Source organism: Salvia hispanica, chromosome 3 (assembly GCF_029641045.1).
Source record: "Salvia hispanica isolate PSC_SH4W2 chromosome 3, Shi_PSC_v1, whole genome shotgun sequence".
NCBI classification, from domain to species: Eukaryota; Viridiplantae; Streptophyta; class Magnoliopsida; order Lamiales; family Lamiaceae; genus Salvia; species Salvia hispanica.
In genome coordinates this window covers 48,341,635-48,357,773 of record NC_142694.1, presented here as the reverse complement: position 1 = coordinate 48,357,773, position 16,139 = coordinate 48,341,635, and the positions used below count along the sequence as shown (strand labels likewise).

At 34.2% G+C, this 16,139-nt stretch overlaps 4 protein-coding genes and 1 long non-coding RNA gene across 5 annotated transcripts; 3 read left to right on the top strand and 2 right to left on the bottom strand.

Annotated features, from left to right (window-relative positions):
- The first annotated feature begins 620 nt into the window (after positions 1-620).
- On the top strand, positions 621-1,907 carry LOC125209013 (protein LURP-one-related 17-like). Its single transcript, XM_048108583.2, has 2 exons — positions 621-902; positions 1,486-1,907. The coding sequence occupies exons 1-2, from the start codon at positions 648-650 to the stop codon at positions 1,852-1,854; spliced, it is 624 nt and encodes a 207-aa protein (XP_047964540.1). The 5' UTR covers positions 621-647; the 3' UTR covers positions 1,855-1,907.
- A 1,300-nt stretch (positions 1,908-3,207) lies between these two features.
- Positions 3,208-6,654, top strand: LOC125215799 (uncharacterized). Its single transcript, XM_048117350.2, has 6 exons — positions 3,208-3,273; positions 4,141-4,583; positions 4,976-5,274; positions 5,353-5,400; positions 5,551-5,978; positions 6,069-6,654. Exons 2-6 carry the CDS (start codon positions 4,324-4,326, stop codon positions 6,330-6,332), a joined length of 1,299 nt encoding a protein of 432 aa, XP_047973307.1. The 5' UTR covers positions 3,208-3,273; positions 4,141-4,323; the 3' UTR covers positions 6,333-6,654.
- Positions 6,655-7,646: 992 nt separating this feature from the next.
- LOC125216843 (putative WRKY transcription factor 43) lies at positions 7,647-8,624 on the bottom strand. Its single transcript, XM_048118619.2, has 2 exons — positions 8,205-8,624; positions 7,647-7,878 (listed from the first exon to the last, which is right to left on the bottom strand). The coding sequence occupies exons 1-2, from the start codon at positions 8,558-8,560 to the stop codon at positions 7,701-7,703; spliced, it is 534 nt and encodes a 177-aa protein (XP_047974576.1). The 5' UTR covers positions 8,561-8,624; the 3' UTR covers positions 7,647-7,700.
- A 493-nt stretch (positions 8,625-9,117) lies between these two features.
- LOC148931001 (uncharacterized) lies at positions 9,118-10,704 on the top strand. Its single transcript, XR_016136317.1, has 2 exons — positions 9,118-9,271; positions 9,369-10,704. It is a non-coding gene; the product is annotated as an uncharacterized LOC148931001 (long non-coding RNA).
- Positions 10,705-13,939: 3,235 nt separating this feature from the next.
- LOC125216250 (WRKY transcription factor 22-like) lies at positions 13,940-15,144 on the bottom strand. Its single transcript, XM_048117907.2, has 3 exons — positions 14,703-15,144; positions 14,526-14,639; positions 13,940-14,439 (listed from the first exon to the last, which is right to left on the bottom strand). Exons 1-3 carry the CDS (start codon positions 15,041-15,043, stop codon positions 14,085-14,087), a joined length of 810 nt encoding a protein of 269 aa, XP_047973864.1. The 5' UTR covers positions 15,044-15,144; the 3' UTR covers positions 13,940-14,084.
- Between the last annotated feature and the right edge of the window lie 995 nt (positions 15,145-16,139).

Sequence of the window (16,139 nt, the reverse complement as noted above, 5' to 3'; positions counted from 1 at the left end):
TTGATTTTATAATAAAATGTGAATGAGTTAGTGGAAAGTGGAGTCCCTTTACCAAAAATGAAAAAAGTAAATGTGGAAATTATTTTACTGACGGACCAAAATAGCAAATATGGATATTATTTCGTGATGGACGGAAGGAGTATGCTGGAATTTTTTAGCCGTTAACCTTACTTAAAAGTTCAAATATTGCATGTGTAATAATACTTTCTACGTCTCACAATAGATGTCACATTTCTTTTTATAAAAAAATTTTCTTTCTTATTAATATAAATATATTATTTTCTCTTTCCAATTGATATACAAAACAATTTCTCCCAAAGTTTTATGTCAATCATCAAATGTGAGCTATTATTGGACGGATGGAGTACGTACTACTACCAAACTTCTAGAGGGAAGGAGAAGGGAATTTTTTATACCTTTTGTCTAATTAAATTTTACTATTACCTATTTAGATTCAATGAAAGCTTTAAAAGAATTTGATTCAATGAAAGAATTCCAAGGGTGCACACGTCAAAGGTGTTGGCCCCAAAACAGTAGAAAGCATAAATGTATCTTTTCACTTTCTAGCCTTTTATATATATACACATAGAAATCAAACTCGTTGTCTCACTTCCACACAATCACACAGAGACAGATAACAAAAAAAGATGATGTTCTTATCGAAATCCAAATCAAGAACAGTTCACCACTATCACGATGAGAGTGGAGACGACGGTGAACGTGAAGCATCCACTTCTTTAACAGTTTGGACAAAATCGCTCGTTTACAGCTGCAGCGGCTTCACCGTCATCCGCTCCGACGGCGGTTTGGCCTATCGGGTCGACAACTACACCAATCGACCTGATCAAACCATCCTCATGGACGGCTCCGGCAATCCCATTTTCACCATCTGCCGTCGCAAGGTATTAATCTTGCTGCATATGTAAAATTGTACACCCTCGGTTTTCCAATAATTGTCCATTTTGATTTTGGCACGAATCTAAAGAAAAGTGAGTTGAAAAAATTAGTGGAATATAATTTTCACTTTTATATTACTAGTTTTATGGAGTTTTAAAATATGAGTGGAATGGTTTAGCGGACTATGAATACTACTTAATTACTCCCTCCGTCCCCGATTAAGAGTCATACTTTTCCATTTCGGTTCGTCCCCAATTAAGAGTCACACTTCATTTTTATCATAAATAGTAAGTAGGTCTCACATTCCATTAACTCAATTCACTCACATTTTACTATAAAACTAATATAAAAAGGGTCACACATTCACTAACTTTTTCAATCAACTTTTCTTTTACATTTCTTAAAACTCGTGCTCGGTCAAAGTGTGATTCTTAATCGGGGACGGAGGGAGTACTATTTATGGTACAAGAGGAAAATGGACAATTAATAGGGCACAGTAAAAAATGACAAAAGTGAACAATTAATGGATAAAGGGAATAGTTTTATATTTAATTAAGTTGTAAATAGTTTGATTTTGATAATCTGCAGAAGCTAAGGCTGTTGGATTACTGGCTTGTCTACGAAGGAGAATTTGACATGAAATCATCGCAGAAGCCTATGTTTTGTGTGAGGAAAAATATGAGGCTGAGGCAAACAAAAATGGATGATGTGGTAGCCTATGTATATTGTGGGATTTTGGAAAATAGATGCATGTATGTGGTCGAAGGATCCTTTACGCATAGATCGTGTAAGATTTTGGATGAATCGAGGAGGGTTGTTGCAGAGATTAAGAAGAAAGAAGCCATGCCAAAAGGTGCATCATTTGGTTTAGAGGTGTTTCATTTAATCATTACGGCAGGTTTCCATTGCAAATTTGCCATGGCTATTGTTTTATTACTTGACCAGATGTACTCCTAAATAGTGCTCATGTGCAAAATCAATGATAAATATATATTGTTGGATTGGGTGGATTCGATTCGGTATAGTTTAGTTTCGAGGATTGAGTTGTGAAATTCAATCTCATGAATAAAAAATAAAGTACATAGACGTTAATAATGAGAAATAATAATTCGAACTGCACCTTCTATTACAAAGTTAATCTCTGAGTAACCAAACGTCTGCATAGAGTACTTATAGAATGTTGGTGCAATTATAGTTAATAAGATACATAATACATCCTTAATTGCAGTTTAACATTGTAAGCAAGCCTAATACCTGCACAAGATTTGACACTAACTTCATTTGCTGCAGAAGTGTATTATGTATACATTGAACAATTATTGTAGATTTGTCGTTGATCCTATACATGTAGCCGACTTCGCTTGACTATATTACTGCAGGTTTTGTCGTTTATTAACTCTAACATAGAATTCGATAATATATATGCATGATCCCATTAATTATTGTAGGCGTACGTGTGTTATGTCCGAAGATATGAGTTGAGATTCATTTTTCATTAACACATTTTTCTTTCTTACTAAATTTTGCATTAGAATTTGTGTTATTTTAAAAGTTTTTATTTTTAAGATTAGAATTTGTGTTATTTCAAAAGTTTTTATTTTTAAGAGGCGGAGGGAGTATTTTGTTGCAACTATAAACAATAAATGTGAGAAAATTGGTATTTGAGGAAGCCTGGTGTACTATGTTATGAGTTTGAGACATTTTTATTTTTATTTCATTTTCTATGATTGTTTTACTACATCGATTCTTATTTTCCATTTCCGTTTCTCGACACCATCGATTCTTTTGACGCTGGCATTTCATTTCTCCCAACAGTCATTGTATCTATTCTATTTTTTAATCAACAATTCTCTAATTCATTTTCTATCATTACTTATCTATAATCTCTCTCATAAAAATCCTATTGTTAATGCTGCAATTGTCTTTGCCTGCTTACATCGAAAAATATCTCAAATTATGAATTGTAGTTTGGGCCTCTAATATTTTAATTCATGGTTTCACCTCGGCCCATATCTATCTAGGTCTTAAATTTTGATAAAGCTAGAAAAAATCCAATTTTTTAGTTTTAAATTTGTCATTCTACGCCATCACCACTCACTAAATTCCGTTGTGTAATTGGTTCTTGTAAGGAAAAAATTCAAAAAATTTAACTGGGGTAAAAGCGCAACAGTGACTCTATGCCGGAATGGAAAAAGCGCGGAAATGCATTAAGTTGCTACTATACTTAGGTCACAGCCTCACAATCATATCATAACATAAAAATAATAATAATAAATGAAAAACTATATAAACTCAGACTATGAAATCACAAAAAACGTAAAGTTGTTAGTCTGCACACTCAAAAACATTCGCCGCCAACCTCTATTCTTTGCTGTGGTACATTTGCATCTCTTCCCCCTTTTCATGATGCATGATTATATCTATGCACTGAAACTTCTGTTTTAGTTTTTATTGTTTCCTTGTGACTGAGCAAAAGTGTTTTTTTTTCTTGTTTAATTATGATTCTTGAAGCTGATGGGAATTTGGATCTATCTTCTGTAGTTGTTGGTTGTGTTATTGTGTTACTTCTTCGGCTTGTATTTAAGTATTGGTCTCTTTTGTCACTTCAGTAAGCTTTTTTAAAGTTTTGTTTACTGTTTTCTTATGATTAGCAAGAACTTGTTTAATTGGTTTAATTAATACTGTGATTGTGTTTCTTGTAGTGGGAACTAGGAAGGTTTTTGGATGATAATTTGGGTGTCTTTTGAGTTTGCTTGTTTTTCCGTATAATTTGTGTAGTTTTGCTGAGCTGAAACTTGATAATTAGCTGAGTATATGGTTTGGTTTTAGTAATTCAGACGTTTATAATTAGATGGGATTGTGGATTGTTTGAATTGGTGATTAACCTTTCAATTTGCTAAAATCTTTTGATTTTTTGGTTTGATATGTGCTGTACTCATGGATATAGGTATTGTTTTATTAGTTTAGGTAATAAATCTTGAAGGTAAGTAGAATTGTAGGTCATCACATTGTATTTCCTTTATTTGTTCTTAGACTTCTAGGTTGAAAATGAGTAGTCATCAACATGTCATGAATCATGATGGTGATTTCTCTATTCCTACTTGTGTTTTTCAAATAATCTGGATGTCTTTGAGCCTGATTCTCCATTGAGAACAGCTCTGATGCTCTAAAACTTCTGCACGTACAAAACAAATTCATGTAGCGACTGAATTATTGTCTTCATGATTTTTGGTGTAATTATAGAGGAAGAGACAACCGAACAAGCTGGATAGTAAATCGCGTAGTTCCATTTTAAACAATCCATGGAGATGAACTTTGACGGAGCTGATTTTGTGATAATGTTCAAAACGTTCAGACACCAGTTGAAGAGCTTGGTGAGAATTGCCTGAACTGCACAAGTATAGGAGCATCTATCGAGTGCAGAAAATGTTGGTTGAGGGTTACGAATCTTTGAAAGCTGCAGACAATGTTTCAGTTGACATACTTGAAGTTTCACGAAGCAGGGATCTCAAGGTGGAGGCCAAAGAGGACCCTGATGCCACTGAGAATTCTAGCTCATTTGCTGACACATTTTCTGGAGATGAAAATGCTTCTAGTTTTAGCGATACTGAAGTCGAATCACACTTCATTCCTGACATTGGTTTGGACCCTACATTTGACGGATTTGGCAGCGTCTTCCCAATAAGGTTTGGTTTGGTTTTCCTTTGGATATCATTCAGTATGAACTTTTATTGCTATCACACGCATTTATCTTCTTCTTCTATAAGAGAATCAAAAATAACCGTGGCAGTTGAGCAGATTTAGCTCGTTTTATTTGTGTTCTGGTAATGCCTATGTCTAACTAAGCGTATGACAGTCTCAATTATGTAGAAAAAGATTTTTACTGCATTAGTCGAAAAGCTGTTGTACCTAGCTTGTTATGCACTTTATAATGTGAATCATGTTATTATCTTAGTATGGTTAGTTTCCTGCTGCGGTGACTGGTGATCGCGTTTAGATTTTGATTTGCGTGCATTGCAAGAACAAGTTTGTGAGCAGTTATAGTGACCTTATCTCTTCAACAAACTTATTTTCTCAGGAAGAAAAAATTGACTGCTCACTGGAGAAACTTCATACATCCTCTAATGTGGCGATGCAAATGGACAGAGCTGAGGATAAAGCAATTAGAGTCACAAGCATCGAAATATGCCAGACAGGACAGCGGGAAACATATGGCGCAAGATAAAACAACTGTGGAGCAGTTTGGATCGAACTCTCTGCCAATTTCAATTCAAAGTCATAGAAATAGGCTCATGAAGAGGAGGAAAAGAAGAAGAGTGGAGAATACAAGTGATATTGCATCATACATGTCAAATCATATCATTTTCTCTGATCGAGGTTCGATCTTCTTTCTTCTGCTATGTTATTATAATTTTTCACTACAACTAAACCATTCAACCGTTGGTCTTACTGCAGAAAATAAGAGACATGATCTGGATGGAGTTCCTACATGGGAGAATAGTGGTAATTCAGCGTTGATCGAGTCCCAAACGAGCTAACAATATCTGTTTTCTTAATATATATATCTACATCTGGCTATTGAGGTTATGTCAAATTGCATTTACATTCTATACTTGTATGTTTTCTTAGTTGCTTCTTGGTTTCTATATGCAGGCAACCGTGATGAGTTTGGCCTTAACGGTGATTATTCAATTCATGAAGAAGATGATAATCTTCTACATCATATGCTCAGGAAAATCGAGCTTGTGCATTCCCGGGTTCAGAAGTTGAGGAATCAACTTGATGTAGTTTTGATAAACAATGCTAGCAGGTTTTCTTCCTCGGAGGATTTGAGCCAGCTCGTGGGAGGTGACATACATAGCCCTACATTCTCTGCTTGCAACGGAGATGCAGGCCTCTATGCATCATCTCCGTATATAGGGGACTATGATATCGAGGATTTTGATTTACTCGACTGCGAAGAAGTTTCTAGTTTTGGAGAGCCTTTTTCGATTCCTGATATCATTGAAAGCAGTGTTGGCCTTCTGTACTCGGCAGATGTCACGCAGCATCAAAACCAAATCGGAGACTCATCAGAAAAGGTAAGACATAATGCAATCTTCCCCTTGACCTCGTTCATTTATCGAGCATAGTTTGTAAGATGAGGAGATACTCTGTTTGTCTCATTTCAGATTGTGGACAACATCCTCATACAAAACGAGGCCGCTGAAGTTGAGGGCGCCAACCAATTCGCTGACAAGGCTCAAGACGTGGAACACAGTGGAGAGGAAGAGAGCAATAACAAGGCCTCCATTTTGGGTGATGTGGAGGCAAACACCTTGAAGCCGAGTATAACCTCGCAGATACACTTCCCGAAGAATAAGAGGAAGCGGGGAGAGCGCAAAGCTGCTTCTGGGAATTGGAGTCGCCAATGGCCCGCTGAACCTTGCAGCTAACGAGAAACAGCACAGTTATTAGAGCCTCGATTATCTCTACTCTGCTCCAGAAGGATTGTTTTTTACGATGCAGGCGCGCTTCAAATGGCCTAATGAGGCTTCTTTCATTAATTACTAGCCTTGTTTTCTTATTCATTGGGTTCTTTGAGCCATGTTTTTAGTTCAGTTTAGGAAATGCAGCAAAATGCTGCAATGTATTTTTGTATCTGCAGTCTTCAAATCACTGCTGGATTCCAGTATTGTTGTTTCATTTGATGGCTTCAAATCCTTAATTGTCATCTACAAGTTTAATATATATCAACCCACAGATTCAACTTGTGTCCGATAATTTGTTCGACTTCAAATATTTTTGCCACACTACTTGTGCATGTCATATAGTACTATTACATATATATTCACCAGGTTGGATGAAACATATTCGAGGTTGAAAATTAAAATAATCTTTAGTCTCAATCGCAAATCGAAAAATAAATCTACCCACTTGGTGTATAGGTTATATAAACGAATTATTAGCATGGCTAGATATAATAATTAAGCTAAATAATACGCTGCCTACAATATCACTATTTTTCTACATCTATTAAGAGCAATTGACTTTTGATCAAATCATATTCGAACTATGTGAATCAACTATTGAATTAATCTACGAATATTGAAATTATCGCAAAGTTGATGTCGACTAACAAACAATTATTAACGGTCCATTTGGTATCATAGAATTGGAATTTTATAAAATTAAATTTTAAAAGAATTCTAATCATTTATTTAATAGAATTAATTATATGTGAAATCGATATGAATTTGTAATGTTATTCTTATTTATTTGTTTAGTCTGTCAAAAAATCAAACAAAATTTGACATTGATTTTCGCTGATTTTTTTAATAAATAAATTATATATATAAATTATATATCCTGCATTATTTTTAGAGGCAAATTGTCAAATAAATAATAAAAGATGTAAAATTCTACTAGTAGTTTATTTCACTCATTTCGAAACTGAAAAATAAATCACGAAGTTTGAGATTTTCGAAATTATCCCATCTTTCCTTTTTCCGGCGAATCACATCCGAATATTAATTTGCAGCCCCAACTTTATTTTATTTTTTGTATGTTCTGAAATTGTTTACTTATAGATAGGAACAACAAAGACACTATCAAATTTATAACCAATTTTTGGTTGTTACAGAACAAGATTGGTTCAATCGATGCTTGAGATTTGTAAACCATAACAAGATTATAAAAAAAAAAACAATTCATTTTTCTTGTAAGTAAACAGAAGTGAATATATTCTGAAGTTGAAAGGAAGTAAGATAGATACATAAAGTCAGGTGCAGTATGTCATTGATTTCTATACAGTTGTGTGTTATTCAGAATGTTGAGAGGAACTGAAGCTGTTTGAGCAGAGGGCTCAACGTTTCCATTAGCTTCTCGCAGGGATGGTTGTGAATTCCTTCATACGTTGTCACCACCACACTGTTGTCTTTCGAAAGCCTCTGTATCTGTTTCTTCACATTGCACGTATGATGCGTGCACCGGTAGTAGCTCCTTCCCCATCATATACAGATACAAATTATCAACCATCAAATAATCATATTGAACTGAATAGCTAGGTAAGCATGCATAATTTAATCTATTTTGAGTTGATATTTATAGTCATGTTTAAGTTGAATTTAATAACTATATGTCTATTTGTATATATCTTAGTTTCGTTAGTATTGTTTCATCTACTTTCCATACATATAATTTTTACAATTAGAAAAGTTTTTAATTTATTGTCGTTCACCTTCCTTAAAGTTGATAACCAGTTTTTTGACTAACCAATTTATTGTAAGTACATTGAAATAAATAAATAAATAAATAACAAAATATACCTTGGATGAACACTATTTTTGACAGATTTCTGTCCATATTTTCTCCATTTGAAGCCATCATCAAGAATGTCTTCTTCACTTCTTGTATGAAACGCCACTCTCTGCGGTATGCTCTTCTTTTTCTTCCCAAATTTCGATTTACTTCTGATACCGCTTTGATCTACTTCCCTCGAAGCCATTGAGCTGGGGTTCTGTTCGATCGACCCGGATGACAAAAGGCTAGCCAAATCCATCTGATCAGAAGAAGATGCAAAATTAGGGTTTTGCATAGATTGTTCTAGAACATTCGTAGACGAACCACTCAACGGGAACGCTGGCGACGAGGTAAAGTAGTAGGGGAAGTTTCCGCCTTCCATGCAAACTTAATATGGGGCTAAAGGAAAAATTTTCTTGAAAATATTGAATCTAGATTAATGGATCCCACATTATATTTATAGAGGGTTAGGTGGGAAAATTATTTGGATAAAGAGATTATATCCATAAAAAGAAAAGGAGGGGAGAAATGAATCATGATTCTAAGTGTGGGGGAAATTAAAGGCCTTGTTAATTTGGCTTGTAATATTTGAGAAAGCCAACCATAATTCACCTAACTAAAAGATGATCTGTTCAACCTCCTCAAAGTAGACGTGTCGAAGTGGATATAATGTTAAAAGTGTCACAAGTAATGTAGGAATAATTAGGGTCAAAAAGGGGTGTTAGAAAAGTACAAATGGATTAATTAGAGTGTTGTTAGGCAACTACCCTAGAGTTAAGATCAAAATGCAGATATATTTTGTTGTTAGGGTTGTTCGGAAATTGATGGATCTAAAACTTCTTAGCGGCATAACCATATTCAAGACTTTGTCAACCATATATATGTATATATAAATAGAAACACACACACACACACATCTATCAAATATACACAAACACACGTTAATTTTCACAAACACACATACACGCGTCTATAAATTATGCTTATGTACATGCAACAAGTTTGTAGTGTAGTATTATACTACTCCAACATATACGTAATTTAAGATGTTTAATAGACCATCTGCATATGTCATGTACTACTATTTAATAGTGTATGTACACGAAATTTATAATTTTTTTAGTTTTTGGTTTAGATTAGTATTTTTCCTAACATATCATATTGTAATATTGGATAAATGTAAGGTGCAGGTGCGGGTGCGATTTGCATAAGATGTACATACGCCACTTGACGGAAAAAACTTGGACACGCGTATCGGGTGCGTTTAGGGTGCATTTTGGATTGGTTTTTACTTCTTTTCGGGAGTTCCTTTTGACTATTTTAATTGAAGTTTTCATTCTAGCATATACCACTATCTTCGTCGATCTATGTAATGAACGATACAAGTTTTAATGTAAAATTAGTGAAATAATAAAAAAAAATAAAAGTGATTATAATATAGGAACTGAGAGAAAAAAATAACAGTACTCCACTAACTTATTTTACCAAAAAATAGAAGCTGGGAATTAATTTTTTACACGGATCAAAATTAATGATAGTATGAGTTTTAATTTCTAAATTTATTTATTTTTATAAATTAGGTACAGTATAAAAAATATAGTAATTAACAAAAATTCTAATGCACATATCCTACCGTTTACCCCTGACACACATCACGTCACCCATGCAACATGCCATTCAATATAAGGAATCCTTAGATTGTGTATGACTTGGTGTTTTTGGAAGTACGTGATTTCAACTCATGTATATAAACTGTTTTTTTTAGAATAATCAGCAATTTTTTTTACCATTTCTCATGTTTTAGAAAGTGTTTTTACTTGGTTTATGATCCCCTATGAGCCATAAATTCTGCTGAGGTTGTTTAACTAAAACTTAGCACTTCATGGTTTGATGAGTCGTTGCAAGGATTTAGTCAAAGATTAATTTCTGACATATGCATATGGTCGATTAATTGCATTAATTTTGGGTAAATAATGATAGATATTTATGGGTTCCATCCTAAAATTAATTGGTGACAGGAGGAGGAGGAGTCCATGAGATTTATATAGTGATTTTAGTTCTCTTTGTACACCGATGTGGGATAGTTGTAATATATTTTTTCAATTTTAATTGTCAACACCCTCCCTCAAACCCTTCAAGGTGAACCTTGGAGGGGTTGGACTTTTTTCTAACCGATTGGATAACTGACCCATTTTTTTTTTCGATCGGTTGGACCATTTGGCCCAAATTTGAAGTCCAGATATACTGTCGGGTCAGTCATCTTTTCCAGTTTCGGCCCAGATATACTGCTGGGTCAGTTAAATTTGACCCACAGTCGGCGATCTGCTTTAATACCATGATAGAAATCCATAAGTTCCATCCTAAAAACAATTGGTGATAGGAGGAGGGACCCATGAGATTTATATAGTGATTTCAGTACATTCTCTTTGTACACCGATGTGGGATAGTTGTAGTATATTTTTTCAGTTTCAATTGCCAACAAATAATACTATCACCTCCATAAAAAATAGACTTATTTTTCATTTTTGATCGTCCATTAAAATTAGTTTCTATCTATTTATTGTAAAACTTTCTATCTAATACAATGTGTCTCATTTTATACTAACAAAATTTCAACATCTTCTTTAAATCTATATATCAATTTTGTATTAAAACTCATAATATCTGCTCCTAATACTCCATACGAACATTAATTATTAGCCTTTTCCTTTCTGGTTAATTATACCCCATATATTATTATTATAAGTATAACACAACACTAATTTAATTCATTAGATTAAAGAATGAATAAACAAGATTGCATATTTCGGATTCCATTACGTAACGTATCAATAAAAAAAAATCGTTAAGGATATTTTTATGCAATTAAGGATGCTAATTTGTGTTTCTAAATATACCAACAACGTTTCAAAAAGCATCCTTATCGTTAGTTTCCCAACTAAAATTAGATGACGCAAATGGAAGCGTTCTAAACAAGCAAAAGATTAAATTAATTTGTTCTTAATTTAAGGATATTTTCTTTTGCGTCCTAAATTGTTAATATTTTTTTTTTAATGTTAAAGCAAGTAATTGCTGTCTAAATTTTTGTATCCTTAATAAATACTCCTTCCGTCCTGGCTAAAATGACACATTTCTTGGCCGACACGAGATTTTAGGAGTTATTGATTAATGTGTTTAATTGGAGCATGAAAAGGTGGGTGTAAGTATTAGAATAGAGAGAGAAAGAAAGATGAATATTTAAATAGGAGTGAGAAAAAGTGGTTGAGTGTATTAATTGGACAGAGAAGGTTTCTAATAAAGGAAATATATCATCTTATTTGGAACAAACTAAAAAAGAAAACGTTTCATTTTAAAAGGAACTAAGGGAATAATACGTTTTTTTTAGTCTATAGATCTCCATTCCTGGGGTTTTCTTATCTAAACTTTTCTAACGAAATATTAAATTTGGGTGCTGCGGGATTTAAGGGGGTGATATCTCCACACTTGTATTTCTATGTTGTATACAATATGTCAAAGTTTGTATATACAATATGTCAAAATTTGGCTGATGCAGCCCTTTTCCTCTCGCATGATGCACGGAATATTAATACTCCGAAGAATGTTTACGCAATTGCAGTAATAATTTATCTCTGTCTTTTTTTGTCACGATATAAAATTAAAATTAAATTCAAGGGGTGCGGTCGAGTGACATGTGACTCATCCATACTTAGTCAAATGTAAGGGGATCGATCTCTACCTTTGGGTATGGAGCAACTTAAAATCTTTGGGCCAACAGTCCCACCTTCTAAGGTGCCTACAAATCAGCGTGAGAAATAATCACTGGATCAACCGATGGATATCCTTAGTCTAATAAAGAAAAAAAATAATTAAAAAATAATTTGAGAAATAATTTGATTTGTAGAAAACAGTTGGATCTTCTTCCAAAGATTAAAGCTTTTGCAACAAACACTACATCCTTCCAAAAAAAATAGTATTAGCAGTAAATTAATATAATGATCAGTTTAAATGTAAAAATTTATAAAATAAGATAAAGATAGAGATAGAGTGGTTAAACTATTACCAGTGGAAAATAAGACCCCACTGCATTAGATAGAAGACTTATTACAAATAAATAGGAATTAATTTTGAAGGACGGCTTGAAATGGAAAATAAGACTATTTTTCATGGACGACGGTATTATTTACACAAAATTAATGTTGTTATTAATTTTGGATAACATAATACTTTATAGCTAAAATGGGATGTGGTCTATCTAGCTTAGAGGTCCTAGTGAAAATTTAATTTATTTAAGTAGTAAATTTTGGTTCCTTTATTTGTACGATTTTTAATAACTGGAAAAAAGCATGCGGCAAAATGGGCCTGCCTATTTTTATTTTGGTGTGCGTTTTTGCTTCAGGTTGGTCCCATCTCCTAGCATACTCCAAATATATGTAGTTTTCACATTTTGAGGAAGATTCGGCAACCATTAAATTCATGTGAAGTATTTAATAAATTTTTTGTGATGGGGACGTGTGAGACTTAATTAGTTACCCAAATTTCAATTTTAGGCATTGTACTTTACTAGTGGCGGCAGTAACGTACGATTATATAGTGACCTCGTGCATTAGATAAGAAAATATAAATTAATTATCAATTAATGCAAATTTTTATTCATTTGCAATTTTAACATGTTTTTTACACAGTGTAATTATGCCATCATGCTTAATTTGTTCCAAAAATTAACACCTCGAATTTTTGTAGTGATAAATATATAAGTCATGTGAGTACTTCCTGTTCGGTTACTATTGCGCTCAACACGTCGATTTTGCGATAAATTGAAAGATAGTTGCACTCTCACTATTACAATGTTGCAAAATTCGTATTAGAATTAGAAATTGGTGAAAAAATCATGCATTAATTGTCAATTACTCCCTACTCATATTGAAGATTAAAACACGATGTGTAGACTACATCTTTGGCAACAATCCCTTGAAATTGTCTTACATGCATCGCTTCACGCGTCTGCAAGAAGCGTGTCAATCCCCTCTATCGAACCCGGCTGGCCAAGGTCGGCCACAACGGCGTGCTTTTTTTTTTTTTTACACCAAAGACCTAATCCCAACACTCATACTGGTACAATTGTTGGAGGGACCGATTCAGGGACGGATCTAGCGCTAATCTAGAAGGTGCAGATGCCCCTGCTCATATTTCACTCTTTATATAACCTATTATAGAAATTTTTGTATTAATCTTTCACTAATTGCCCTTTCTTTAATTTTAAAATTTCTCCATGTATATTTTTTCCCCTCTTTGCTAAGAATTCTTGGCTCCATCCTGGGACTAATTTAAACGATGAATTGAATGACTCAATCGGATCACTCACACAGTATATAAAAGGTGCAGCTGCTTTTGTTGCCTAAAACAACCGTTCATACATATAATTCAATATAATGGGTCGTGTTTGGCCAAAAATTATGGAAAGAAATGAGGAAAAATACAGAAATGGATCCTTGTTAGGCATACTATTATACTGGCCATCAATTATTAAATCCTTATCACTAACTAGTTGTTTAATTACATCTGCAAAGTCGTGGGAGTTGTTAAATTACTACTATAGCATAAATGCATCACTTATTCAACATGTTTTGGTAAAAATTAAGGCGTCTGTGCCGCCATTTTTCCCCATTTTTCTCCCTTTTCAACAATGCATCTCATGATTCATACAATTACACTAATCATAAAAATGCATAGCTAATATTAGTAATTCCAAAATAAGCAAAAATAGCAGTAATAATGTTTGAATGATGCATGTAAAGATTAAAGTTTATAATTACATCCCCTTTCTCTTATACTGAAACCGTAACATACACAGCTGCATACATGTTAATATGCAAATATTTCAACCAATTATGTTTAATGAGCAAGTCCTACGCCCAGCTACAAGGCCTCGAACGAAATGGCTGCGCGAACTCATCAAACTCTTCTAGCCCGGAAAAGAAATCCTCGTTGAAAACAAAATCGTCGGAGCTGTGAGCCTTCTCCTCCACTTTGACCCTCGGCTTCATGTTCATTTCAGTTTGCTGCTGCAGCTGAGATTTCTCCGCTTGCTTGGGAGATGGGAACTTCTGCCTGACGGTGCCTGCTAAGGAATTCCGGCGCGTGGGTTGGCTGTGGCTGTGCTCCGCCGTGTAGGTGATTATGAACATCCCTGGGTCCGTACAGCTTTGCTCCACTTGTTTTCTTGCCAAACACCCCTTTGAACTGCTACATCTGTAATAGCTTCTGTTCCCACAATAAATGAACATAAATTTAAAGTCTGTGTCAAGATTAACCAGTATTCTATTAGGCCAACACACGCACACGCTCACCTTGGATAAGGCGATCCCTTGATGGGTTTTTGGCCGTATTTGCGCCAAGCCCACATGTCCGAAGACAGATTCTCAGCTGAAACTTGAATCACAACTCTCTTATGCTGATTCTTCCTGAAAATTCAAACAAAAATCATTATTTATTAATTAAAATACATCTATACAAGATTTACCGACCTTTTCTTGTACTTGGGCGTGTAAACGGGGTTGGCGCCAGCAACGGGGCTGGAGACCGACGACTGATCGGATTGGTCAGCATTTTGTGGCTGAGACTCGGCGGCCGTGTGATCGGGAAGAGAAGTTGCCGGATAAAACGGCTTGTAAAGCTCCTCAAGCTCGTCGCCGGACGAGCCCGGGAAGCTCTCGAAGATATCGGGAAAACTGGCGCGAAAATTATGATCGAATAATTGGTGATCGGAGGTCAAGAATGAATCTGGACCGTCCACTTCCATGTCGCCGATCATCCCGAACTCGCCGCTCGATCCTCGGACTATGGCCTGCAAACTCCAATCTTCCATGTTATATTGAACTCAATGGCTTAATTTCATTTGACTTTGTCAAATATATATAAAGTTTTGATTAGAGAAAAGAAATTTGAATTGGTGAATGAAGCTGCAAAATGGGGTGGCTTTGCCTTTATATATAATAAATAAAATGCTAGTAATTAATGGTGATGAAGCCCCCTCCTAGCAACTTCTTATTTTTCAATTTTGGATTTTTATATATTTGGATTGGGTTTGACTTTGGGTTAATGTCAAAGGGGGTGTGGCTCGATCACACGCTTTCATTGCGGCGCTCACAACCCTCGTTTTGAAATGAGTTCTCATTAGTGATTGTGATTAGGATTTGATGAGAAGGAATATTTGGAAAGTTGGACTGAAAAGTTGTTGAAATAAAAAGTTTAAAGGGGATATTCGAAAAGGATGTCATAGTTTTGTGAAACTAACTTTATTTGCTTGTGTCATCAACACGTTAGTATTACATACTCTTGACCTTGAAGAATTGGTATTTGGTTTTGGAACAAGGCTTTAGGTGGTCGGTTTCTTGTGATCATATTCCGAAACATTCGAGAACTATATTTCATCCGATGTGTGGACAGAAATTGTTTGGTATGGATATTTCGTTTGGAGGTGTTATCTTTGATATATTCCTTTCGTTCTTCATGTGTGTCCCATCGTGACTTAGCATAAATTTTAAGGAATATAGAAAAAAAGTGTATTAACAAAATTAGTGGAAAAGTATTAGTTTTATATATTAATATTATAATAAAATAGGAGTAAAATGAGTTAATAAAATGTGAGATTCATTACTAAAAATAACAAATATAAAATGGGACAATTTTTAAGAAATGGGACAAAATAGAAAATTGAGACACATAATAAAGGACGGAGGAGTATTTTTCATTTATATTACCAAATTAACATGGAATCTTAATGTGTTAACTGACAATATCTTGTTTTTCAGCCGAGTATTCTTTGTTAATTTTCTTATTTTATTTTTAAGTAATAAATTTCACTCTGCTTTAATTCAATTGACTTCAATTTTTATTATAAAATGAATATATAAAGATAGGTTCTATACCATGTGTTAATATTTTTCATTCATTTTTTTCTA

Excerpts from the sequence above, each read along its gene's own strand:
- LOC125209013 (XM_048108583.2), top strand. The coding sequence starts at position 648 with ATGATGTTCTTATCGAAATCCAAATCAAGAACAGTTCACCACTATCAC. Across the intron at positions 903-1,485 it reads TCACCATCTGCCGTCGCAAG|AAGCTAAGGCTGTTGGATTA; the intron begins GTATTAATCTTG and ends GATAATCTGCAG.
- LOC125215799 (XM_048117350.2), top strand. The coding sequence starts at position 4,324 with ATGTTGGTTGAGGGTTACGAATCTTTGAAAGCTGCAGACAATGTTTCA. Across the intron at positions 4,584-4,975 it reads GGCAGCGTCTTCCCAATAAG|GAAGAAAAAATTGACTGCTC; the intron begins GTTTGGTTTGGT and ends TTATTTTCTCAG. Across the intron at positions 5,979-6,068 it reads TCGGAGACTCATCAGAAAAG|ATTGTGGACAACATCCTCAT; the intron begins GTAAGACATAAT and ends GTCTCATTTCAG.
- LOC125216843 (XM_048118619.2), bottom strand. The coding sequence starts at position 8,560 with ATGGAAGGCGGAAACTTCCCCTACTACTTTACCTCGTCGCCAGCGTTC. Across the intron at positions 7,879-8,204 it reads AAAAATAGTGTTCATCCAAG|GAGCTACTACCGGTGCACGC; the intron begins GTATATTTTGTT and ends ATGATGGGGAAG.
- LOC125216250 (XM_048117907.2), bottom strand. The coding sequence starts at position 15,043 with ATGGAAGATTGGAGTTTGCAGGCCATAGTCCGAGGATCGAGCGGCGAG. Across the intron at positions 14,640-14,702 it reads ACGCCCAAGTACAAGAAAAG|GAAGAATCAGCATAAGAGAG; the intron begins GTCGGTAAATCT and ends TTGAATTTTCAG. Across the intron at positions 14,440-14,525 it reads AAGGGATCGCCTTATCCAAG|AAGCTATTACAGATGTAGCA; the intron begins GTGAGCGTGTGC and ends TTGTGGGAACAG.